The 22,729-nt window shown below is 44.0% G+C and overlaps 1 protein-coding gene across 2 annotated transcripts in view; it reads right to left on the bottom strand.

The window, feature by feature from the left end:
• Window positions 1–18,483: 18,483 nt before the first annotated feature.
• Window positions 18,484–22,729, bottom strand: part of LETM1 (leucine zipper and EF-hand containing transmembrane protein 1) — a 32,343-nt gene continuing 28,097 nt past the window's right edge. For both annotated transcript variants that reach the window (XM_075708959.1, XM_075708960.1), the window contains exon 14: window positions 18,484–22,465. In XM_075708959.1, the coding sequence (XP_075565074.1) occupies window positions 22,316–22,465 (150 nt within the window). In that variant the 3' untranslated portion in view covers window positions 18,484–22,315. The remainder of the gene's footprint in view (window positions 22,466–22,729) is intronic.

Here is a 22,729-nt window from a genome sequence, read left to right as displayed (position 1 = left end):
GCAGCACGACAATGACTAAGTGAAGAGAGACCATTAAACACCTGGAGGACACAGAACCAGGACCCATTAGGAGGCCAACAGGTGGCCAACATCATTTAAACTGAAAAAAAAGGAACATACAGCATTTTGTGCAAGATTCTCACTTTAGTTTGTCTCCCACAGCACTATCGAGGTCAATGGCTTGCAAAGTCCTAAAGAGAATCCAGTGATTTTGTTGGTATTAGGTCTCTGGAAGTTTTTGTTAACAAGGAATGGGAGGAGAGGGTAGGGGAGAAATTATCTGACATGTGTGTAAGGAAACACTTACAGCTGATCTATGAAAGTGATAAAACCCAACAGCACCCATAGCCAACCCCCACAGGCATTTCTCTGGGATTCCTTAACACCAGAAATTAGTTGGCTGCCCTCTAGACTAAATGGATGGTAGATCACCAGGAAAAGTCATGTTGTACTGAAAGGCGTAGGGCTGGTGTATCTCTAAAGCCAGCTTTTGATCTGTGAAACCACATTAGAATCATAGAATCACAGAATCACAGCATCATTTAGGTTGGAAAAGACCTTTAAGGTCATCGAGTCCAACTGTAACCTAACACTGCCAAGTCCACCACTAAACCATGGCCCTAAGCAAAACACCTACACGTCTTTTAAATACCTCCAGGGATGGGGACTCAAACACTTCCCTGGGCAGCCTGTTCCAATGCTTGACCACTCTTTCAGTAAAGAAATTTTTCCTAATATCCAATCTAAACTTCCCCTAGACCAACTTGAGGCCATCTTCTCTTGTCCTATCACTTGTTACCTGGGAGAAAAGACCAACACCCACCTCACTACAACCTCCTTTCAGGTAGTTGTAGAGAGCGATAAGGTCTCCCCTCAGCCTCCTCTTCTCCAGGCTAAACAACCCCAGTTCCCTCATCTGTTCTTCATAAGACTTGTGCTCTAGACCCTTCATCAGCTTTGCTGCCCTTCTTTGGACATGCTCCAGCAACTCCATGTCTTTCTTGTCATGAGGGGCCAAAACTGAACACAGTATTGGAGGTGCAGCCTCACCAATGCGAGTATAGAGGGACAATCACTTCCCTGCTCCTGCTGGCCACACTATTCCTGATACAAGCCAGGATACTGTTGGCCTTCTTAGCCACCTGGGCACACTGCTGGCTCATGTTCAGCCGGCTGTCAACCAACACCCCCAGGTCCTTTTCCACTGGGCAGCTTTCCAGCCACTCCTCCCCAAGCCTGTAGCATTGCCTGGGGTGGTTGTGACTGAAGTACAGGACCTGACATTTAGCCTTGTTGAACCTCATACAATGGGACTTGGCCCATCGATCCAGCCTGTCCAGATCCCTCTCCAGGGCCTTCCTACTCTCAAGCAGACCAACACTCCCACCCAACTTGGTGTCACCTGCAAACTTACCGAGGGTGCACTTGATCCCCTCATCCAGATCATTAAGATAGTAAACAGAACTGTCCCCAGCACTGAGCCCCAGGGAACACCACTTGTGACCGGCCACCACTTGGATTTAACTCCATTCACCCCCAACTCTTTGGCCCTGGCCATCCAGCCATTTTTTTACCCAGCGAACACTATGCCTGTCCAATCCACGAGCAGTAGAGTTTCTCCAGGAGAATGCTGTGGGAAATGGTGTCAAAGGCTTTACTACAGTCTGTGTAGGCAAAATCCACAGCCTTTCCCTCATCCACTAAGCAAGTCACCTTGTCAAGCAGGACCTGCCTTTCATGAACCCATGCTGACCAGGCCTGATCACCTGCTTGTCCTGTATGTGGCACTCAGGATGATCTGGTCCATAACCTTCCCTGGCACCGAGGTCAGACCAACAGACTTGGAGATCCCCAGATCCCCCTTCTGGCCCTTCTTGTAGATGGACATCACATTTGCTAACTTCCAGTTAACCGGCACCTCCCCAGTTAGCCAGGACTGCTGATAAATGATTGAAAATTGCTTGGTGAGCACTTCTGCCGGCTCCCTCAGTACCCTGGAGTGGATCCCGTCTGGTCCCATAGACTTCTGTGGGGCTAAGTGGTGTAGCAGGTCGCTAACCATTTCCCCTTGCATTATGGGGGATTCATTCTGTTCCCCGTCCCTGTCTTCCAGCGCAGGGGGCTGGGTACCTGGACAACAACTGCTCTTACTCTTAACGACTGAGGCAAAGAAGGCATTAAGGACCTCAGCCTTTTCCTCAGCCTTTGTCGCTATGCTTCCCCCTGCATCCAAGAAAGGATGGAGATTCTCCTTAGCCCTCCTTTTGTGGCTAATATATTTATAGAAACATTTTGATTGCCTTTTACATCAGTAGCCAGATTAAGTTCTAGTTGGGCTTTGGCCCTTCTAATTTTCTCCCTGCATGACCTCACGACATCCCTGTAGTCTTCCTCAGTTGCCTGTCCATTCTTCCAAAGGTCATCAACTCCCTTTTTTTTTTTTCCTGAGTTCCAGCCAAAGCTCGCTGTCCAGCCAGGCCGGTCTTCCCTGCTGGCTCGTCTTTCGGCACATGGGGACAGCCTGCCCTTGCACCTTTAACATTTCCTTCTTGAAGAATGTCCAGCCTTCCTGGACTCCTTTGCCCTTCAGGACTGCCTCCCAAGGGACTCTGTCAACCAGGCTCCTAAACAGGTCAAAGTCTGCCCTCCAGAAGTCCAAGTAGCAGTTCTGCTGACCCCACTCCTTACTTCTCCAGCAATCAAAAACTGTTATCATTTTGTGATCGCTGCGCCCAACACAGCCTCCAACCACCACATCACCCACAAGTCCTTCTCTGTTTGCAAACAACAGGTCCGGCGGGGCGCCTTCCCTAGCTGGCTCACTCACCAGCTGTGTCAGGAAGTTATCTTCCACACACTCCAGGAGCCTCCTGGACTGTTTCCTCTCTGATGTATTGTATTTCCAGCAGACATCTGGTAAGTTGAAGTCCCCCATGAGAACAAGGGCTAGCAATTGTGAGACTTCTCCCAGCTGCTTATAGAACATTTTGTCTGCCTCTTCATCCTGGTTGGGTGGTCTATAGCAGGCTCCCACCATGATACCTGCCTGGTTGGCCTTCCCCTGATTTTTACCCATAAACACTCAACCGTACCGTCATCATCATCAAGCTCTAGACAATCAAAACACTGCCTAATGTATGGGGCTATCCCACTGCCTCTCCTTCCTTGCCTACCCCTTCTGAAGATTTTATAGCCATCCGTTGCGGCACTCCAGTTGTGCGAGTCATCCCACCATGTTTCTGTGATTGGACTATATCATAGTTTTCCAGCTGCTTAACAGTTTCCAACTCATCCTGTTTGCTGCCCATGCTGCGTGCATTGGTGCAGATGCACTTCAGTTGGGCTATTGATCCTGCCACCTTTCTGCGGGGAGAGGCCCTAATTCCTAAGTGACCATTCTCAGGTCCTTCCATGGTTTCTAACACATCAATAACCTTCACATCTTTGCTGCCGCATGGATCTCCATCCCCTGCCTCCACTGAGATGGCAGACCAAAGGACCTCATTAGCACACCGTCCCTCAAACACTGGCATGCTGCCCCCAGGCTTATCTCTAGCAAGCCTGGCTTTATCCCTGTCGTGGTTTAACCCGAGCCAGCAACTAACCACCACGCAGCCGCTCGCTCAGTCCCCCTACCCAGGCGGGATGGGGGAGAGAATTGGAAGAGTAAGAGTGAGAAACACTCCTGGGTTGAGATAAGAACAGCTTAATAATTGAAATAAAATAAAGTAAAACAGTAGTAGTAATAATAACAATATAACAATAATAGTAATAATAATATACAAAGCAAGTGATGCACAATGCAATTGCTCACCACCCACCAACCGATACCCAGACAGTCCCTGAGCAGCGATCGCTGCTCCCCGGCCAACTCCCTGTAGCTTATATACTGAGCATGATGCCATATGGTATGGAATAGCCCTTTGGTCAGTTTGGATCAACTATCCTGGCTGTGCCCTCTCCCAGTTTCTTGTGCACCTGGCAGAGCATGGGAAGCTGAAAAGTCCTTGACTAGCATAAGCGGTACTTAGCAACAACTAAAACATCAGTGTGTTATCAGCATTCTTCTCCTACTAAATCCAAAACACAGCACTATGCCTGCTACTAGGAAGAAAATTAACTCTATCCCAGCTGAAACCAGGACAATCCCTTTCCCTCTTCAAATTGCTTCATCTGAGATTCTCAAAGGTTCAGATTTTGTTACTTCTCTATTGTTTTGGGGCTGCTGTGGATTTTTTAATTATTATTAGTTTTTACATTTAACTACTTTGAAGAACCCATCCCTGAGGACCAGAAGTCCCTTTGGAAGCTGATGGCAGCTAAGAACATAACAGCCAAAATCACGAGGTGCTTCACAAAATTTTATGCTAGCCAGGAGGGACACAAATACTTGCACTTTGGGGAATACAGCAATCATTAATTATGGATAAAAGGGGCATGCAGAGATAAAGAAAGAAGTCCATGCTATAGACAAGGAAATCTGCCACACCAACCTGCTACCCTGCTCCAGGAAAACATTTCTTACACTCCCTCCAACTCATATTTGACTTTGCGGAATCAAAATCCTGCCAGACTCCAGCTTTCTTTGCCCTTCCCCCCAGTTTTTTTGGACAGAATTACAAAATTATGGGGTTAATAGAGTGCACAGCAGCTGCAATCTATTTGGATTTCACTGAAGGACTTGATACTGTCTCCTGAAATCTTATGCTCTAAACTAATTCAAGTTGGCTGGGGCAGGAAAACACGGTCATGCCAATTGAAAGCTGCCTGAGAAGACTGTAAACATGAGGTAACGACACATGGCGATGCTTTGGCTGCGGCCATTGCAGGGCCAGAGAGCTGCTTGCTGCAGTTTAACCTCATCGGCCATCCAGGGATAAAAAAGGAATCCAAGGAGCACTGACAAGAAGTCACGGATGCAGTTAAAATAAAAGGGTGTTGCATCCATTTGGCCAGAGGGGTAAAACCCATGAGGTTGAGAGAGTTAAGAAACGTTGATAAAAGAAGTCAGCTTTCCAGTGGGAAGGGAGGGGGAGAAGGGGTGAACAACCCTGCGTACCTGTGTGGAGACAGGTGAGTGCATAACGTTTAACAGAGGAGAAAAATCCAGGAGAGACTGGTGTTAGTAGAGATCTTTCTTTCTTGCTCAAAGGCAAGCACAATAATAACTTTATTGGATTCATCAGTTTGCAGCCACGCAGCCATCCGTAAAGCCAGAGGCTGCGTGTGTTGGGTGCGTTCCCACCCGTGCTGCAGCAGGGATTCATGGCTTGCCGACGCGGGGAACTTGACCAGAATAGCTATTGCAGAATAAGCTATTCCACAATCACCGTTCTGGAACAGCTCCCTGCTCAGACCACTGTCTTCCACAATAAGAGTAATTTTACGGTGGAATAATTAATGCTCTCTTCCAGAGCAAAATAAATGCTCTGGAATACACTCCCTCAATAGGGTTCAGATGAGCAGCAGCTCCAGAGCAGCTCTTGCAAAATAGATTATTCCGGGCAATTTTGCCTGCTAGACAAGCCCCAAAATCTGAATGCTCCTGATCCATAGGCAGAAAATTCATGCAATGACTGGAGAAAGGAGTTTCATGGCTGATACAATCAGGAGTCTGCTGCCCCTGTCAGTGTCAAAATCTGCTGAGTGCCCGTCCCACCACTCCTGAAATCTAGGGGAATTTTGCTGCTTTAATAGGAGAGGATTTGATTACAGCCAGTTGAATGGTTTTCAAGGAAAAATGGCTTTTTATATTAAAATTCTTTAATCACTTTCAGGTTTAGTTGGGGATTTCTTTTTCAGTTTAATTTCAATACAATGTAAGTGTTTCAGCTTTGGAAGGGAAGGAAATTTGGACAGAAAGATAACTGAGAAGAGTTTGGGAAAGTTTAGGGGAGGGGGACATATTTAAAGAAATATGGCCAGAGAAAGATAGCTTGCATTCTCCCAAACACTGTTGATAATTGTTGTCTTTGACAGCCCTGCTTCCGCAGACACATGGTTTCCAAATTCTCCAGCAGAAAATAAAACTACAAGAAATTCCCTGGCATCTCCTGCCCAGCACTCTCCAGGCTGTGTACAAGGCACTCACCTTTGGACTTTGTGGTATTTCAGTTTTAGAGCATCCTGTGTGAAACTCTTCATCCTCTTCCTCCCTGTTTTCTAGGAGAAAACCACTGCTGCTCTGGAGGAGCTGGTACCTTTTCCTGCTCCTGCTTTGAAATACTCACCCAGTACAGTGACAGGCATTTCGCAAAGCACCCAGGTGGCTGGGGAAGCAGATTGTTCAAAGTGCTTTAAAAACTGCTTTGGTCATTTAGCTGTTGGTGTTCTTCCAGCAGTTCAGATTTTGCACCCAGAGCTCACAAGAGCAAACTAACTCCCAGCTCCACCATCTCCCCCAAGCGGGCTGCGTGTCCTGGGAGGGTTTTGGGCACCGGGTGCAGGAGACTGCTCTCATCAGTATCCCAAAGCCCAGGCTCAAGCCTGACTGAATTCACTGCAGGGGCAATTCCAGTTTCTCCTTCCAAATCCAGAAGCATCCTTCCTGTTTCTGCACATACGAAGATTAGGAATTTGGACAAAGCAGAGTGGCACTGAAGTGGGATTCGGGCAGGGTGGGTCCCCCCTGCACCCAGCAGAATGGGGATCCTTCACAGGCGAGTCCCCTGTGCTGCGCGATGCCCTGTCTCATCGCTGGTATTCACCATTGCTCAGCACTCAATACGTGGATATCTCCGGGATAGACAAAATCAACCTTAAAAAAAGCCTGATTTCTTGTTTAATGCAGACTCCATAAACAGCAAGTCACTGGGGACATGAGATTCAGCCTTCTTCATCTCTCCCTGCCTAATGTGAAGCAGATGTCTTCTATTAATGAACTAATTGCTAATTAGTAACCACTTCATTTCTCTTCCATCAGTTTTCTTCTCTAGTTCAGGCACAGAGAGGGCAGGCTGTGTAAATAAGCCAGTCCCCATAGAAATGTATTGCACGTCGAGCAATTCAAAGGCAGCAAGGTAGGAGGCGAGCAGGACAGCACCTCTTACTAGACAGGACACTTGATGGGGGTGTGGGACACCTCATTTGCCGCTTTGCATGTCTGTTGACTTGCCAAGTTGCTTAAACCTCCTGTGTTTTGGTCTCAAACCCTTGCTCATGCCTTGTCTGTTCACTCATAAACATTAAACAATGGGCATTTTTCTGATTTCAGTGCTTAGCACAAAGGGGCTGTGATGTTTCCTACCATCCTGGGAGACTGTAACAGGGCAAAATGTTATAGTAGTTTCTCCTTGCTTGCTTGCAGTGGAGCAGAGCTGAGCAATGTCAAGTCACAGCCAAATTCCCATGCCCAGCACAAACTTGTACAAAGACAACGTGAATGGACTTTGAAAGGGAACGAGGGCAAAGCCAGACCTTGTGCTCTAAGCCACAAGGACATATGGGTTAAGCTGATGTGGCATAAAACACCAGGACTTTTGCTAGCATAATTTCATCACCAAAACCAGAATTGCACACCTCCTTGGAGTCAGGTTCGCAAAGCTTCAAAAACACAGACCATCAAGGCCCTTCTCCATCGTCCCATCACCTATGGGACAGTGCATAGGGTATCATGACAGTAATACATGAGCGACTTGGACAGCACAGTGACTGAGCACCGTTAAGTGTCCCAGGCACAGAGCAACATTACTCCTGAAAGCTGGATGGGATGTGCCCTCTGTTCTTTGTCTACCCTGAATTCCCACAGGAAACTCCAACATTTGCCCCAAAAGCTTTCTGTTCAAGTTGCATCACTCTGAGCCGACACAGATATAAGCCTGTGACTTTGGATCTAGGTGGTAAATATGCCACTCATGGTCCAGAGATGAAAAATTATTCACAGTAAACATCCCCTTTTCCTGGTGGGGGTTGCAGTAAATCTGGCACAAGTCTTAAAGCAAGAGGCTGCAGCCCTCTGATCTGCTTCTGGTGCAGCATCCTCATCCCTTTGCTCCCAAGATGCTCGAGTGGGAGAGGAGAGCACCCAGCAGCTCAGACACACCACCCAGGACCCCTGAACTTGGGACTTCTGAATTCCAGTCCAAAATGTTACATCCCGGTTCAATCAAGAGAGATTATTTTCCTCTGGGCTCTGCATTCAAAAATTTGATGATGCTTATGCATTATTTATAGAAAAGGGATGACATTCTAATTCTGCCTGGGTCCCAGCCACACATTGCATCTTTCTAATGGTTTCCCAATAGAGACAGATTCCTCTTCTGGCTGCCTGACTCTCCTTTCCCCTTTCCCCCTGATACTAAGGGATCTTAAAAGCTTAGAAAGCTGCAGCCGTCTAATTTTGTAATACACTGGAACTCTTCTTTTGCATCATCCTAAGGGGGACTTACTCTAACCTGGTTCTTGGAAATAGTTTCTCCCCTCATAAAACACCCCAAATTGTAAACTTTCCAAAGAACTCCTTACATTGAGGCATTTTAAAGTTTTATTTTCGTAATCATCATAATAAACAACTCCAGTCTTTACAGAGCTTTTCATCCACAAGCATCCCAGAGTGTTTTCAACCACTGCGCAGCAACTATGGACAGGGATGAACTCATCACCCTGCGAAAAGGCAGCTCCTGGGCCTGCAGCTGGCTGCGCCAAGCAGGGCTGTGCAGGAGAGGCACCGACGTGAGAGGAAAACAGAATCTCAGCAGCTCGGCTGGTATAGTCGCCCTGTTACAATGCTCAAACCTGGCCAAAGCTGGAACGGTGCGTGCCCTCCACTTCTGCAGCATCATGAAATTGGAGCCCAGGGGCAGTTACCAAGAAACATGCTATTAATTGAGGGATTTATTAAGTAATGACTAACATTATTGATTGCACCATGATAGGGGAGAGGCAATGGACACAAGTTGCAACACAGGAAATTATAATTAAATATAAGGAAAAAGAATTCACTATAAAGGTGGTCAAATATCACAAATAGGTTGTCCACAGGGGTTGCGGCATCTCCATCCTGGGACTGAGTCCTTGAATTGAGCTGGACAAAGTCCTGAGCAACCTGGTCTGGTTGGGACCTGCTTTGTGCAGGGCATTGGATGACAGATGTCCCATGGTCCCATCCCAAATTCTTCTATGCCATAGTCTGGTGCAATAACTTAAAGCATGAGTGGTGTTGGTTTAAATTAACACATCAACTGCTGAGCTGCAGCAGCTGTCACAGCTGTTAGCTGCAAGCCTAGCAACCTCCAGCCAACACAAGAAACTGCAATGCCTCAAGTTGCGCTAGCGGGAGTCTGCAGAAACCCCACTGTTCGGTAATTTCACTGAAAATTAAATTGATTGCTCTCGTCTCACCCCAGAAGTTGTGGAGGAGAACAGAGCACCGGGCCCCGTGCAGCAAAGGTTTCTGAACTTGGGTGTTCCCTGCCTTCAGTCCCGTATTTTGTACATTAAAGCCATGCAATGCCATTAACTGTTCCTCAGAGCAACCAACCGCTCATTATTCTCACTAATCTGGACCCACTCAGGTTCATCAGTATTAGTGGTGAAGAGAAATACCCAAACCTGGCTTCAATATACTGTACTTCAGACCTCATCAACACCCGGTGTAGCCACCTCCCTTATCTCATAAGAGCTTTCCTATGAAGCTGGCCCAGAAAGCTCTTATGAGGCAGACAAACGGCGTCACGCTGTCCCACTTGGATTACAGTCTCCCATAGCTTCCAGATGTTTCTCCGTTGCTCTGCAGCCTCACCAGCTGTTGCCTCCTCTTTAGGAATTTGTGCACTGGATCGCACCTTCTTGCTTACGTCTTTGCTGAAATTTGTCTTGCTGACGGCAGGTTTGTGGTTAACGCCTTCTGAAAAGTAATTTCCCCCCCCCCCCAAGGAGTTGTGCATCCTATGCAAGGAATGACAGCTAGACCTCGGTTGGAAGACAGCACGGCAGGGAGACTCCACCACTGCCTGGGGGTTTATTTCAATAGTTAACTTCCAGCTAACCACTTTTCAGCTCACATTAGATACTCAGGAGGTTTCTATGTGGGCAAGGCTACAGCATGATGTAAAGACTTGGTAGCTAGACAGCAGCTATAGGCAAAGCCATTGCGTAAACCAAGTGTTCTGGGGCTGGGAGCCAGAGACTGTGGAACTCAATATGGAAGATATCACTGTATTTTTTGTTGATATCATTATATTTTATATTCTGTTTCATTACACTCTGAAAATACTTTTTAACCCACTGCTCTCATGGCAATCTGCAGTCACCTGATTGCTTTGTGATGCTGATCCTGAAGGATCCTCGCCTGGATTCATGCTCTGCCTAGATTTAGAAATGGACGGTTCGGGGTTTTAATCTGTTTTTTTATAACTCTTAGCTACTGTAGGGAAACAAACAACTGAACAGTCCCTACAGCTGTGGAACACTTTTTAGCAAACAGTAGCTCTGAGCTATTGAGGCAGCATTTTAATCACTGCTCTAGGGGCAGGGAGACCTGGGGCAAACAGCGTCGATATCTATAGATCGAACAAAAACCCCGAAACCCATTGACTTTGCACAAAGGTCTAGTGAGTTCCAGCTCTGCTGCACAGCAGCTTCTAAACTGCAGCTACCAGCACTGTTAAATAAGTGAAAAAAAATCTATACTGCTATAGTTCACATCTAGAAAACATGTAGGGCAGAAAACATGCGATTCGAAGGTGAATTGAAGAAAAACTTTTTGTTTAAAGTTTTACCCCATGTAGCTTAAATAATGAACAGGTCATTTTCAATTTGTAAGATGAGTATGTACAAAAATCACATAAACTTTTCAATTTATAACATTTCACGGTGATAATAAGAATACCATTATTCTTGTCATTGTAGCAACTGAACACACACCACTGCTTAACAGAAATGGGGAAAATAAAAAAGAAAACTTCCCACCAGAAAGTAATGAAAAGGAAGTTAATTACAGGACTTTAAAAAAAAAATAGTAGTTGGACATTGGCCAGAAAGCTTTCTGTTTAGACCTGGTTAAGTCTTCCTAAGGGAAGCATTATTTTTTTTTGATGCAGAGGCTTAAGTCTATTTTTAGAGCACATCTGATGAGTTTAGCACTTTCACATTTGAACCAACAGTCTATTAATATTTTTTTCAGACCTTCTATAATACCACATGGTAGTTTGGTCGCTTAATAATAATTGCGTAAATTGTCATCAATTCCATGCCTGGCATTAAACTGGCTTTACCCTGAATAACCTCTTGGATTTGACGAGTGAGACTCAACTATTCCACATTGTGCATTAACTGTGTGACCTCCTTGTTTCCATTTCAGCCCTTCTTGTTCAGTGGTGTATTCAGCGTTGCGTTCGTAATGGTCCTTACACCGGAGGGGAGGGCTGTGTGCAGAGCAGCTCAATGCACTGGAGAAACCAGCTGATGGGAACGTCAAGAGGTTGTACAAAGGCAAATGCAAAACCCTGCTTCCAGTAGGAATAACCCCATACACCAGTACTGGATGGTCATTGACCAGTTGGACAGCATCTTTGCAGAAAAGGTCCTGGTTGGAGAAGTTGACCATGAGCCAGCAATGAGCCCCTGCAGCAAGGAAGACCGACAGCGTCCTGGGTTGCATTAGGAAGGACACTGCCTGCAAGTAGAGGGAGACAGTCCTTTCCCTCTGCTCAGCACTGGTGAGATACACCTTGAGTCCTGGGTCCAGTCCAGGGCTCCTCAGCACAAGACAGACATGAACACACTGGAGTGGATCCAGCAGAGGCCCCCCGGAAGGCCGGGGACTGCAGCACACAGCGCATGAAGAGGGGCTGAGCCGGTTGGGCCTGCTGGGTCTACAGAAGAGAAGTCTTCAAGGGGACCTGACTGCGATCTGCCACTACCTAATGAGAAGGCGCAGAGAAGATGGAGCCAAACTCTTCCAGGGAGTGCACAGCAATAGGGCAAGAGGCAGCAGACACTAGCTGCAACATAGAGCGTACCCACCAGATTTTAGGAAAAAATTATCACCATGAAGGTGGTCAGACAGAGGGCCCAGGGATTTGTGTGATCTCCATCCCTAGCGACAAGCAAAACACGAGTGGACAAGTCTGGGAGCAACCTGACCTAAAATTGGACCTGCTCTGAGCAGAATGTTGGATGACCCCAAGGGTCCCTTCCACTCTGAATTATTCTGATTCTCTGATTCGTACCTTTTCACCAAGCTACATTTTTTTAAAAACATGCCTGAGTCATTTGAATCATCGCATCCAAACCGCTGAATCACGTGGATAACCCACTCTAAACTGACCTAGCATCTGATCCTAAAAATTCCTCATACCAAAGAAATGAGAGCGGACTTTCAGTTTTTGTTAACTAAGTGTTTATAGCAGTGACTAATACATTTGTTAAGCCCTTGAGACAAGAGCCGAATCTGCCTTTGTTTGCACAGGAGAGCACACCGGCACCGCTGCTTTTATAGCAACGGGAAAGTGCTGGGCTCCGTGGGAAGATGCAAACCCAGATTAGCAATTTAAACCATCACAAAAGGACCGTATCTTCAGGGGTGTTTGGATGTCACCTCTAGACGTGGAGTCAAATGGAATGCTCGGCAGCCAAGGAAGGCAAAAAACCCACAAGGCACGTTTGAACACCTTGATGGCAGTGTCGGTACTGGAGAGCTCGTAGGCAGACGCTACACGTCGCCAGCCCAGAGGGAAGGGCTCTGGGTAGGGCAGCACACAGGTCACTAACGAGAGTCAGGGAACTTTTGGAGGAGCCGTGCAGCTCCAGAGTTACCCACCTTAATGCAGCCCCACGAAGAAAACATTGTCGGCGGCTTTTCCACCAAGCCAGCTGAAGTCAAGTGAATAGAAACCGGCATTAGACAAATTCAATAGAGACAGTTTGGCTTCTTTGTTGCTTGATTTTGCAAGGGTGGGGAGATAATTTATTTTTTCTATTTTTTAAAGACTTTCCCCTCTCCCTTCCTCTGCACGAAAACCCCCACAAACCACAGAGCGATAGCAAGAAACGAGCACAAGAGCTCACCAAAGGGTTGCGGTGGATTCTCTTTCACTGTCAAATTTTAAACCGAGACCGGAGAACTTCCTAGAAATGATGCTGGAAATGATGCTGTATTTTAAAGAGGAAATTTGGGGGAGTCCAGCGGCTGCTTATACCCGGTCATTTGACCGGATAGCAAAGGTTTATTGTGGTTTGCAAGCGTTATCACGTTGGCAAGCATGAGGCGATGACACACGGGAAGAGGGGGTGCGGGGGGGCCGAGCACTGAGCGGGGAGGGGGTGCAGAAGCACGACCTTGCGTTAACAGCAGCCTCAGCGGAAGAAAAGAAAGCCTGGAGAAACAGCAAGCTGGGAAACGGGGCCCGTGAGCGCAGAACCAGACCCCGGCCGTGAGGACAGGCTGGGGAAGGCGGGGAGCGGGCTCGGCGGGGCGGGCAGGGCCTTCGCGCCGCCGCGGGGTTTCCCCGCCGGGCCGGGCCGGGCCGGGGCGCCGGGCGGTCGCGGGGCGCCACCTAGCGGGCGGCGGCCGCCCGGGCCGGGGCTGCGCTGCGGCGCCACCTAGCGGGCGGCGGCCGCCCGGGCCGGGGCTGCGCTGCGGCGCCACCTAGCGGGGGGCGGCCGCCCGGGCCGGGGCTGCGCTGCGGCGCCACCTAGCGGGGGGCGGCCGCCCGGGCCGGGGCTGCGCTGCGGGTTCGGATCCACTGCGTGCAGGGGTTTGGGGGGGGGGGGGGGTCGGATTTTTTGTTTGTTTGTTTTGGGGGGGTGTCTTGTTTTGCAGCGTGGATGTAGTTCCTGGGGTGGGAACCCCGGGGCGATGGCCGTCCCCGTGCTCGGACAGGCAAATTACCTCTCCCTCTAGCGTAGGTGACACATAGGCGCTTTATCAGCCACTGTGTTATTGCTTAATATATATAAAATCAGTTTTTAAAGACTTTATCCCATTTCCTTGAAGTCCCCGAGTCTCACCAGGGACTTCAATAAGAGTATCAAGCCTGATGGTACATTATATTTCTCTTGACTGAGGATATCTTCATATGTAAAAAAATAAAGTAAGTGCTCTAGTACCCTGCTCACTCGAGGGCAAATCACAGGGAAGAATCATAGAATCATAGAATCATAGAATTGTTTAGGTTGGAAAAGACCTTTAAGATCATCCAGTCCAACCATTAGCCTACACTACCAAGTCCACTCTAAGCCAATCAAGGGTAGACTAGACTAAACCATGTCCCAAAGTGCCACATCTACCCATTTTTTGAACACTTCCAGGGATGGTGACTCCACCACCCCTCTGGGCAGCCTGTTCCAATTCTTGACCACCCTTTCCGTAAAGAAATTTTTCCTAATTTCCAAAAATCAGTTTTAAAAGACTTTATCCCATTTCCTTGAAGTCCCCGAGTCTCACCAGGGACTTCAATAAGAGTATCAAGCCTGATGGTACATTATATTTCTCTTGACTGAGGATATCTTCATATGTAAAAAAATAAAGTAAGTGCTCTAGTACCCTGCTCACTCGAGGGCAAATCACAGGGAAGAAAGCACAACCAAAATGCTAACACCATCAGATCTCCCCCACATCTATTTCCACTCACTGCTACAGATCCTGTATGAGCCTGGGTACTTGAACTATTATTTTCCATGCCAGACTTCTCTTGATCACAAAGGTATTAGGAGGTACAAATGAGGTTTTTCTGTTAATCCTTCCTCCCCCATCAGTTATTTGAAGAGGTTTTTTGGGTTGACATCAGTCAATTGTTGAGTTTGCAAATCCAAAACCCAGATACCCAAAAGGATCTCATTTTCTGAGTGGGTGCAAAAGAGTGTCTGGGGAAAAAGATGACCCAAGTGATTTAGGTACACCTCAGCTTAAGTCATACTGAGTCACTAAGGGACCACAGTGTTAGTTTACTCACAGAATTTGGATGAGTAACTCTGGGTGCAGAATGTAGGTCTAAAAATAGGGATGGACGTGCCTTCTCTCAATGTCACTCGATTTTGAAGACTCATCCTAAGAGTGTATTTTCCGCTGAAATGCTGTGGCTTATGGAAGGGCATATGCAGTTCCCTGTGCTAAGAGCACCCAGGATTCAAAGGGAAGGATAAAAGCCTTCTGCTCTTACAAGCATTGCACGCTGAGACTGCACAGGGACCATGATGGAGCTGGTGTAATGATGACAGAGGAAGGTGAGAGCGGAGCTTGATGAAGGCAAATGAATGACTGAGTTCACACAGACCAAGCACTGAAAACCATCTAGTGAGGAGACGTTCGCTGGAAAGATTAACAGGCGCTGTATTTCAGCTCTACTTCCACCAGTGCAAAGCAAAGTACTGAGAAACTAAAGTGCAGCAAGGACTCCATAAATGTTTCCTACTTAGTCTTGCTTATTAGGTAAGGGACAGACAAAAAGGGAAAGCTTGAATGGTAGGAAGGATGGAGAAGAAAAACCTGCTGATTTGCTAACCACTTTGGGATATATTACCTGATTAAATTTTGGGTGAAAAAATCTTAAAAGTCTGGAGTAGGCTGCAGAGATCCCCAGGCTTTCTGCATACCAGGTTGATAATTCCCATCTTAATTTAGTAAGACTCTTAAGACTTTTTTTAATTACTTTTTTTTGTTGCTCATCTCCCAGTTGCCCTTCAGCTCCTTGTAGAAGCTCTCCTTAGGATGGAGTCTAAAGCTCTTGCTTAACCAAAGATCTGAAAACGTGGTTAGAAAATACTAGGAAGGAACTTGGATGGCTCTCGGGCTGGAGCTAAGACAAAAGGAGGGGGAGGGAGAATCCACAGCCCCCACAACACGCACGGGAGACCTGACATCTTGAACTGCTGGCTGCAGCATTCACTGAGACATAAATCAGGCCATTCATGAAGGGGGCTGCTCTGCCAATATACATAAAGAGAAATACTAGACGGAAAGAGGCAAATCTGAATTAGATCCATCTCTTGCATAGCAGAAATCCTTTACGCCAGTTAGATGAGAGAAACTGATGTTTGAAAACCACAGAAGGTTTGGCAAGGGTAAAATTTTACATGCTAATGAGCCCCCAAAGAATTTTGACCTGTGAAGGATATTTAACTACCGAGAAAGATTTATATCCAATAATACACAAAAATGGAAGTGAGCACAGAGTACAGGGAATTAGAAACACGCTACAAACATCCTCCTGTTCACATCAGAGTTGAGAAGTAATTCAAGAAAACACCAGAAACACTTTTCAATATATAAGCAGTGAGAAAAGTAAGATTCCTTAGCCAGAGAAACTGTTTGGTATGGTCTGTCACTGTCTCATTCAGTATTTAAAAGCCTTATCGCTACAAAATCCTATCCTAGGTCTTTGCACGGAGACACTCCGCTCTGGAGAACTTGTCATCTGCCCAGTCACCGTCAAGGAGGCTTTACGTTACAGTGGCACAAGATCCAAGCAATGCATTATTGAAATAATGGGCATTAACTGAACACAGATTTCCAAAGCCTCAGGTCCATAAAGCAACCACAAGGCTATCCATCTCTCCCCCACCGCCATGCGTACGTATTCACCCTTTAAATGGCATTTGACCAAAACCGTTTGCAACAAAACTCCTTCTACATTAATACTTTTAAGATTGTGATTTCCTGAAGTCAGAGGTTTTTCCAACCGGCTTTCTGCACACCTGCATTACCAGCCTGATGTAAAAGCAGATTCCAGCCAGTGAATTTACAGCACTATCTCCATTATCTAGTATTTCTAATTAGTGGTCAGCTACCATTCCCTCTGTACTTGCGGACAACGCACAAACTCACATCTGTAATAATGGATCATCCTCATCTGTCACAAGGGAAACATAAGAAAAAAACCCTCTTTTTTCGCCAAGAGTGATCAAACACTGGCACAGGTCGCGGAGAGGTCCATCCAGAGAGGATGCAGAGCCGTGGTGGAGTCTCCATCCTTGGAGATACTCAAACCCTGATGGAACACGGCCTGGGAAACTGGCTCTGAGCAGGGGGATGGACTACACAGCCTCCGGAGGTCCCTTCCAGCCTCAAGGTTTTCCGAGACTTGAATTTGGCTGTGCCTACCACCTACACACCAACCAGACTGGCCAGGCGCTCTGCTTGGTCCTGGGTACTACTGTTTTCTTTCCCCCCTACATCAAGGCAAGAGAGTCCAAAAAACCCCAATGTTTTTGTTAGATTGTTACAATGTTACAAATGTGTAATAAAGATTTAGAAGATAGTATAATTTCTCCAATATAACCAATTTATTTCAGCAAAGACAACACTGGATCCAGAAGTCAGTCTCTTTCTTGCCCATGTCCACATTTAATTCACAAACTCAAAGCCACAATTTCTCTGCTAGTCTGTTTTACCACACTGCTGCACAACAGTCCTAGTCACCCTATATAAGTCTGTCATTAAAGGAAATTTTTAAACAAAAGCTTAAAAGGAACAAGTTCTGCCACTTTTTAAGCCATTTATTTGATATTTGGCTTTAAGCAAAAAAAGGAAAAAGCTGCAACCGAACCTAGTATATCTATTAAGTTATTTTAAAAGCATCTCAAGGCAGGAGGCTGTTTTCAGACTCGTTGACGTACTTTGACACTAGAAAGTAGATTCAATGTTTGCGCATTCCCAAATCCTATTGGAAAGCAGGCAGGAGACTAACTGCTTATGTCAGTGCAGGCCTGTGCAACAGGACCTCCACAGCTTTTGGGTCTGGATCATCTTTGCTATGCATTGCTGTAAGCGCTGACCGCAGCTGGCCCAAGAGGAGCACCGAACCTTCCGAAACAGCAGCAATACAAATTATGTTTGAGGTAGCTTGGTTATTTCCAAGGGATCAGACGTGCACGGGGCACCTTGCTGGCTCGGGCTCTCTCTGCCTTCCTACCCAGGCTGCCAAGGCTTCAGGAAGAGAGGTAACAGCTTTTACTTGAAAAAACATATTCTTGAATATGCCCAAGACTTTTAAGTAAGTGCTGTATGCTGAGATGAACTTTGTGAAGGTTATTAGGATTACAGAGGAATACCTACAATTTTGCAAAATCAGGGGCAAGGGGCACGGTGTGTCATAAAATAACCAATCTCCGGAACCATTTCAGATGTTTTTTGTCCCCTAACTTGGACAAAGACCAAACACTGATCCTTCCTAAGGAGACTTACTTCTATTGGGAATAGATCCCAACCTTTCCATTAGTTCCTTATAGTAAAGAATACACTGCTCCCCACTTTCATACTTAAAATACAATAAAGAATGGTTTAGCACAATTCATTACACCAGGCAGGCAGTCCCACACAGGTCAAGAGAATTTCTGCAAGAATTAACACCCCCCCCCCCCAAATCCCACACAACCCACCACCCACCCTGGTTTGAAGATTTGTTCTTCACTTGCCCTATTCTACCCCAAACATTCCAGTTATAATACTCAGCTCATCACTGTCCAGCTCTGTGACTGGCATCGCATCTGAACAGCAATAAATTAACACTAAAAATCAAAAGCAACAGAAAAATAATAGAGAGATTAAGTTTCAAAATGATACATTTATTATAACTAAACAAAGGACACAAGCTCCAGTTAAATTAAAAATTTTATACTGCATTATGGCAAACACAGGACCAATATGCTCAGAGCACAGACAATGATTTTCAACTTAAATTTTTAACACAGGCTGAAATTCTTCAACTGAAAAGCAAAACTTGGAATACATACAACGAACAGAATATGGGATTATTCCTTTAATTAAATATACCCAATAATTTGATATAAACAATTTAAAAGTATTTAAATACATGCTGAAGTAGTTAAAGTTTAAATTATTAGGCAAGGTATGTAGATACAAAGTTACAAGAAGTATTTTGGAGTTGTATAAAAAAATGTAACTTTTTCCCCCAGACAAAGCCTACGTAAGTGTAAGGAACTATCCCGTCAAGAGAATATCCTCTACATGCATGCAAGTCCTGCTGACAAACTACCTATTAAATTAACTTTCTGGTACTTAACTTGCAGGCAGATTTACTCTCAAAGCATGCAGTCAGTGATGAAAATCTCACTAAAAAACACCTTTTGAGCTAATGTGAAATGGAAACAAATTTTTCAATAAAACAGGTCCTATAACCTGCTTGTTTTGAAGGGGAAAAAAAAAAATGACATCCTACTTTACTTCTTGTCCCTGTTGCTAAATTGATTTTTTTTAAAAACTTTTTAGATGTTTCACATTTTTTTCCCCTGAATAGTTTATAATCAAAATCTGATCTTATTTGAATCTGAAAGCACCCCAACAATGGTCTTCCTGATTACCTAACTCTGAGCTTAGAGGCTTTGCCTGTGTAAGTCACAAGGTCACTGAAATCTCACGCATCCTTTAGTTATTTAAACAAATATTTACATCTCCTGATTAAATATTCATTCAGGAATAAGTTCTGACCAGTTACTGTACACTTGGAATTTGTCCTTTCTCTGAAAGTACTGCAGCTTCTGGGATTTTTTGGTCAACACAAAAGACAACAAAGCACATTATCTTAAGCTAGTCCCTCAAGCCACCAACTTGCTGAAGTTGTCTGTATCGCCTGGACGGAGCTGCTCCAGAAGGTTCAAAACCAGGTAAATGGCAATCACTGAGGGCTTCCTAATCTTTTTAAGCTTGCAGAACATGTGTTGTTCAAGTCCAGCTGTCATGGGTTTGCCTACTTTCAACATCAGAAAGAAAATATTCCCTGTGAAAATGCTTCGCTACAGTTGATGCGTGTGCCCTTTAAACACTTTAGGTAACAGGGGAAAACTGACATTTGTGATTGACATTTAAATGTATTTTATGTAACCTGTTAAAATTTCACAATATGCCAAATTTCAAACAGGTCCAAAAGCTAAAAGTGTTCAATAAATGTATCACAATTATTTTAATCAGGGCATTCTTCATTTAAAAAAACCCAGCTACTTTTGGCTCCCTTATTTAATCCACAGAAAATTTAAGTGAACAGTAAACATGGAAAAAGAACAGCAGCAAAGTGTCTTAAACTCCCAAATACTAAAATCAGACAATTTACTGTAAGGACAGTTAAAGCTCTGTAAAACTTTAATCAATAAATCTTTGAAAACAGCTTTTTCTGCTACTTCCCTGTTTTAAACTTGCATGCATTAAAGTGCATACAATTCTTAGGTTTCTGATATTCCATGAAAGGTAGCAGACAATTTTAGAGTATCTTTATCATGTTTCAGGAATGTCAAGTAAGATTGTTATACATTGTTTTCAAATCGAAGATACGCAACTGTAAAATTTAGCAGACTTCAAAGCCCATTAATTCTAATTGTAAATTACACAATGTAAAATTAGTTTTTAAATTGTATTTTTGTGAAATTAGTTTTACTCTTGCATTTTCATCTAAGTTTTGGCCTAAAAAAGCATCTAGTGAAGTCCTATCTTCAAAATCTACAAAATGACTTTCATGCTGAAATCTCCAAGTTAATCTCCATTTACAAGGAAGAGAACAGCTCCCTTGTTTAGGGGTACATGAACTACAAAGATCGTACTAACTTGAAATTTCAGCTTTGTCACAGCATTTTTACACTTCAGACACAATTACAGCAATTCTCAGGAGGATCTTTCTTACTGCAAGCAGCTTTCTTTGCTAACTATACAGAATATGAACTCAGAACTAAACACTGACCCATTTTCTAGAATTACTTGTACTGTACATCTTACTGTATATCTTGCTTTGGAAACAACTAAATACAATGGTCCATCACGCAAGCCATGAGACTGTCAAAACTTTTTTTGTTCCACTAACTTCAAATAAGTTTTTACAAATAATTTAGCCAATCTAGATAAATACTGAACATGGAATTATGCTGAAATACGCTTGGGAGTCAATATTTTCTACAAAAATATGCAACTATGACTAAAAGCATAAGTACTAACTGCCCACCTTGACATCACTGTGTACAGTGCCATTGTAAGATGTGCTCTCTATAGTGTACACAAAATCAAGAATGTTCATGTATTTTACAATACTGGGTGCAAAATAAAAATAAAAGAAAAATAAACCACAACCCTGCTGGCTCAAGTCACACTGTGTATTTCATAACAGATTTTAAGAATGAGTGGAAAATTTAGGCTTCCAGGAATTATGGAACATCCCAGAGTTGGTATTTTAGTTTTTAAACTTAAAAATTTACTACTAAGGACAGACATTAATGAGTAAACCTTGACCTACTGCCAGTATTTAACCACACAGTTAAAGACAGTAACTATAAGCAATTAATCAGAAAGCCAATGATGTAATCAAATACCAGACATGACTTGCTGACTGCACATTAAGCAAGGCCATGAGATGAAAGTATTTATGTACTTTGACCATACCTGGTTAGTGATTTTATACCTGAGATGAAAGAGGTATGAGAGGTAAGAGAATTAATTATGGTGTAAATAATTATCAGATGAAAAACAACAAACATGCGAAGGTAACTGCATTTTTAAAAAAATATATGCAAAAAGATCACAACTGACATTTTCCCCTTATGATTATTTTTACTTTGCTGTTTAGACAAACACTTTAACTCACTTTACTGTGTGACAGATTGTGTTCTGAAACTATTTTAAAGGCTCCTGTGATTCTAATGCTTTAGTAATTCATGGAATTTTGAGTAGAACCGACATCCTCTACTCCCTAGACTTAAGAAATTTAAGGCACCCATAAGAAGCAAACTTCATGGGAAGTTTCCATTCTAGGGAAAAATAAATCTGATTTTCCCTTCAACAGAAAAAAATAATAATCATGAATTCATAAAAGTGATTAGAATGCCACATTCTCTGTCAGTGAGGCAACAACTTAGTGATATTTAGCTTAAATAAAACTCAATCTAAAGAGCTACTACTGAAGCCACAGAATCTTCACTAACAGGTTACAAAATATGTAGTATTGTGACAGAAGGGAAAGTTTGTATTAAATTCTGAAAAAAGTAAAAGGTAGAAGCAGAGCAAGGTTGGGGCCCATGTAATGATGAAAGAAAAATAAATGAGAAACATTTTTCCATGATAGATACACTTAATTTATGCAGGAAACTCACAAGTTTAATGGATCACTGTACCACAACAATAAGTGCAAATACATGATTTTGTGGGCAGGAGCACTGCTAAAGAAGCATATTTTGTTTTCATCTGTATGGAATGACAGTAAATCACTTCTCTGATGAACGGAAATTTCATTCCATATGTCAGAAAACGTATCTACAATTTATTACTAGAATCAGCTCAAAACACTTCCCATAATCACAAAGCTCAAGTAATATATAGCCATTAGACACAAAGATATACAAGGTTTTGGTTACAGTTGGGCTTAGCTTCAGATTCTGAAACTTAGTTCTTTGCTTCTGCAGCTTCTTTATCATGCTTCTCCTTTGCTTTCTCTTTTTCTTCCAGTTTTTCTTCTTTTTGAAGCAGTGCCATAATCTCAGCAACCTGACTGGTACCGATATCAATATCTTCTTTGTCAATCAATTCTACTACCTACATGACATAAAATAAAATTGGGAGAGCATTTAGTTTTTACATGATTGAGGCATTTTCATATCATAAATTTTTAAGACAAAAAAAGTAATCTGTTCTCTCATGTTCAAGAAAAACAGCATATTTTCTTACATGAAACAAATTCAAACCACAGCCAGTGCCTCAAACATATCCAGAGTATTAAAAAAAAAGCTAAAACTTAAAGCAAATGATCTAGAACTTTTGACCTCAGCACACAAAGACCCACATTTTAAAGCATTAGTA

This window comes from Pelecanus crispus, chromosome 4 (assembly GCF_030463565.1).
Source record: "Pelecanus crispus isolate bPelCri1 chromosome 4, bPelCri1.pri, whole genome shotgun sequence".
NCBI classification, from domain to species: Eukaryota; Metazoa; Chordata; class Aves; order Pelecaniformes; family Pelecanidae; genus Pelecanus; species Pelecanus crispus.
Note: the sequence above shows the minus strand (reverse complement) of the source record. Positions and strands in the feature narration are given on the sequence as shown.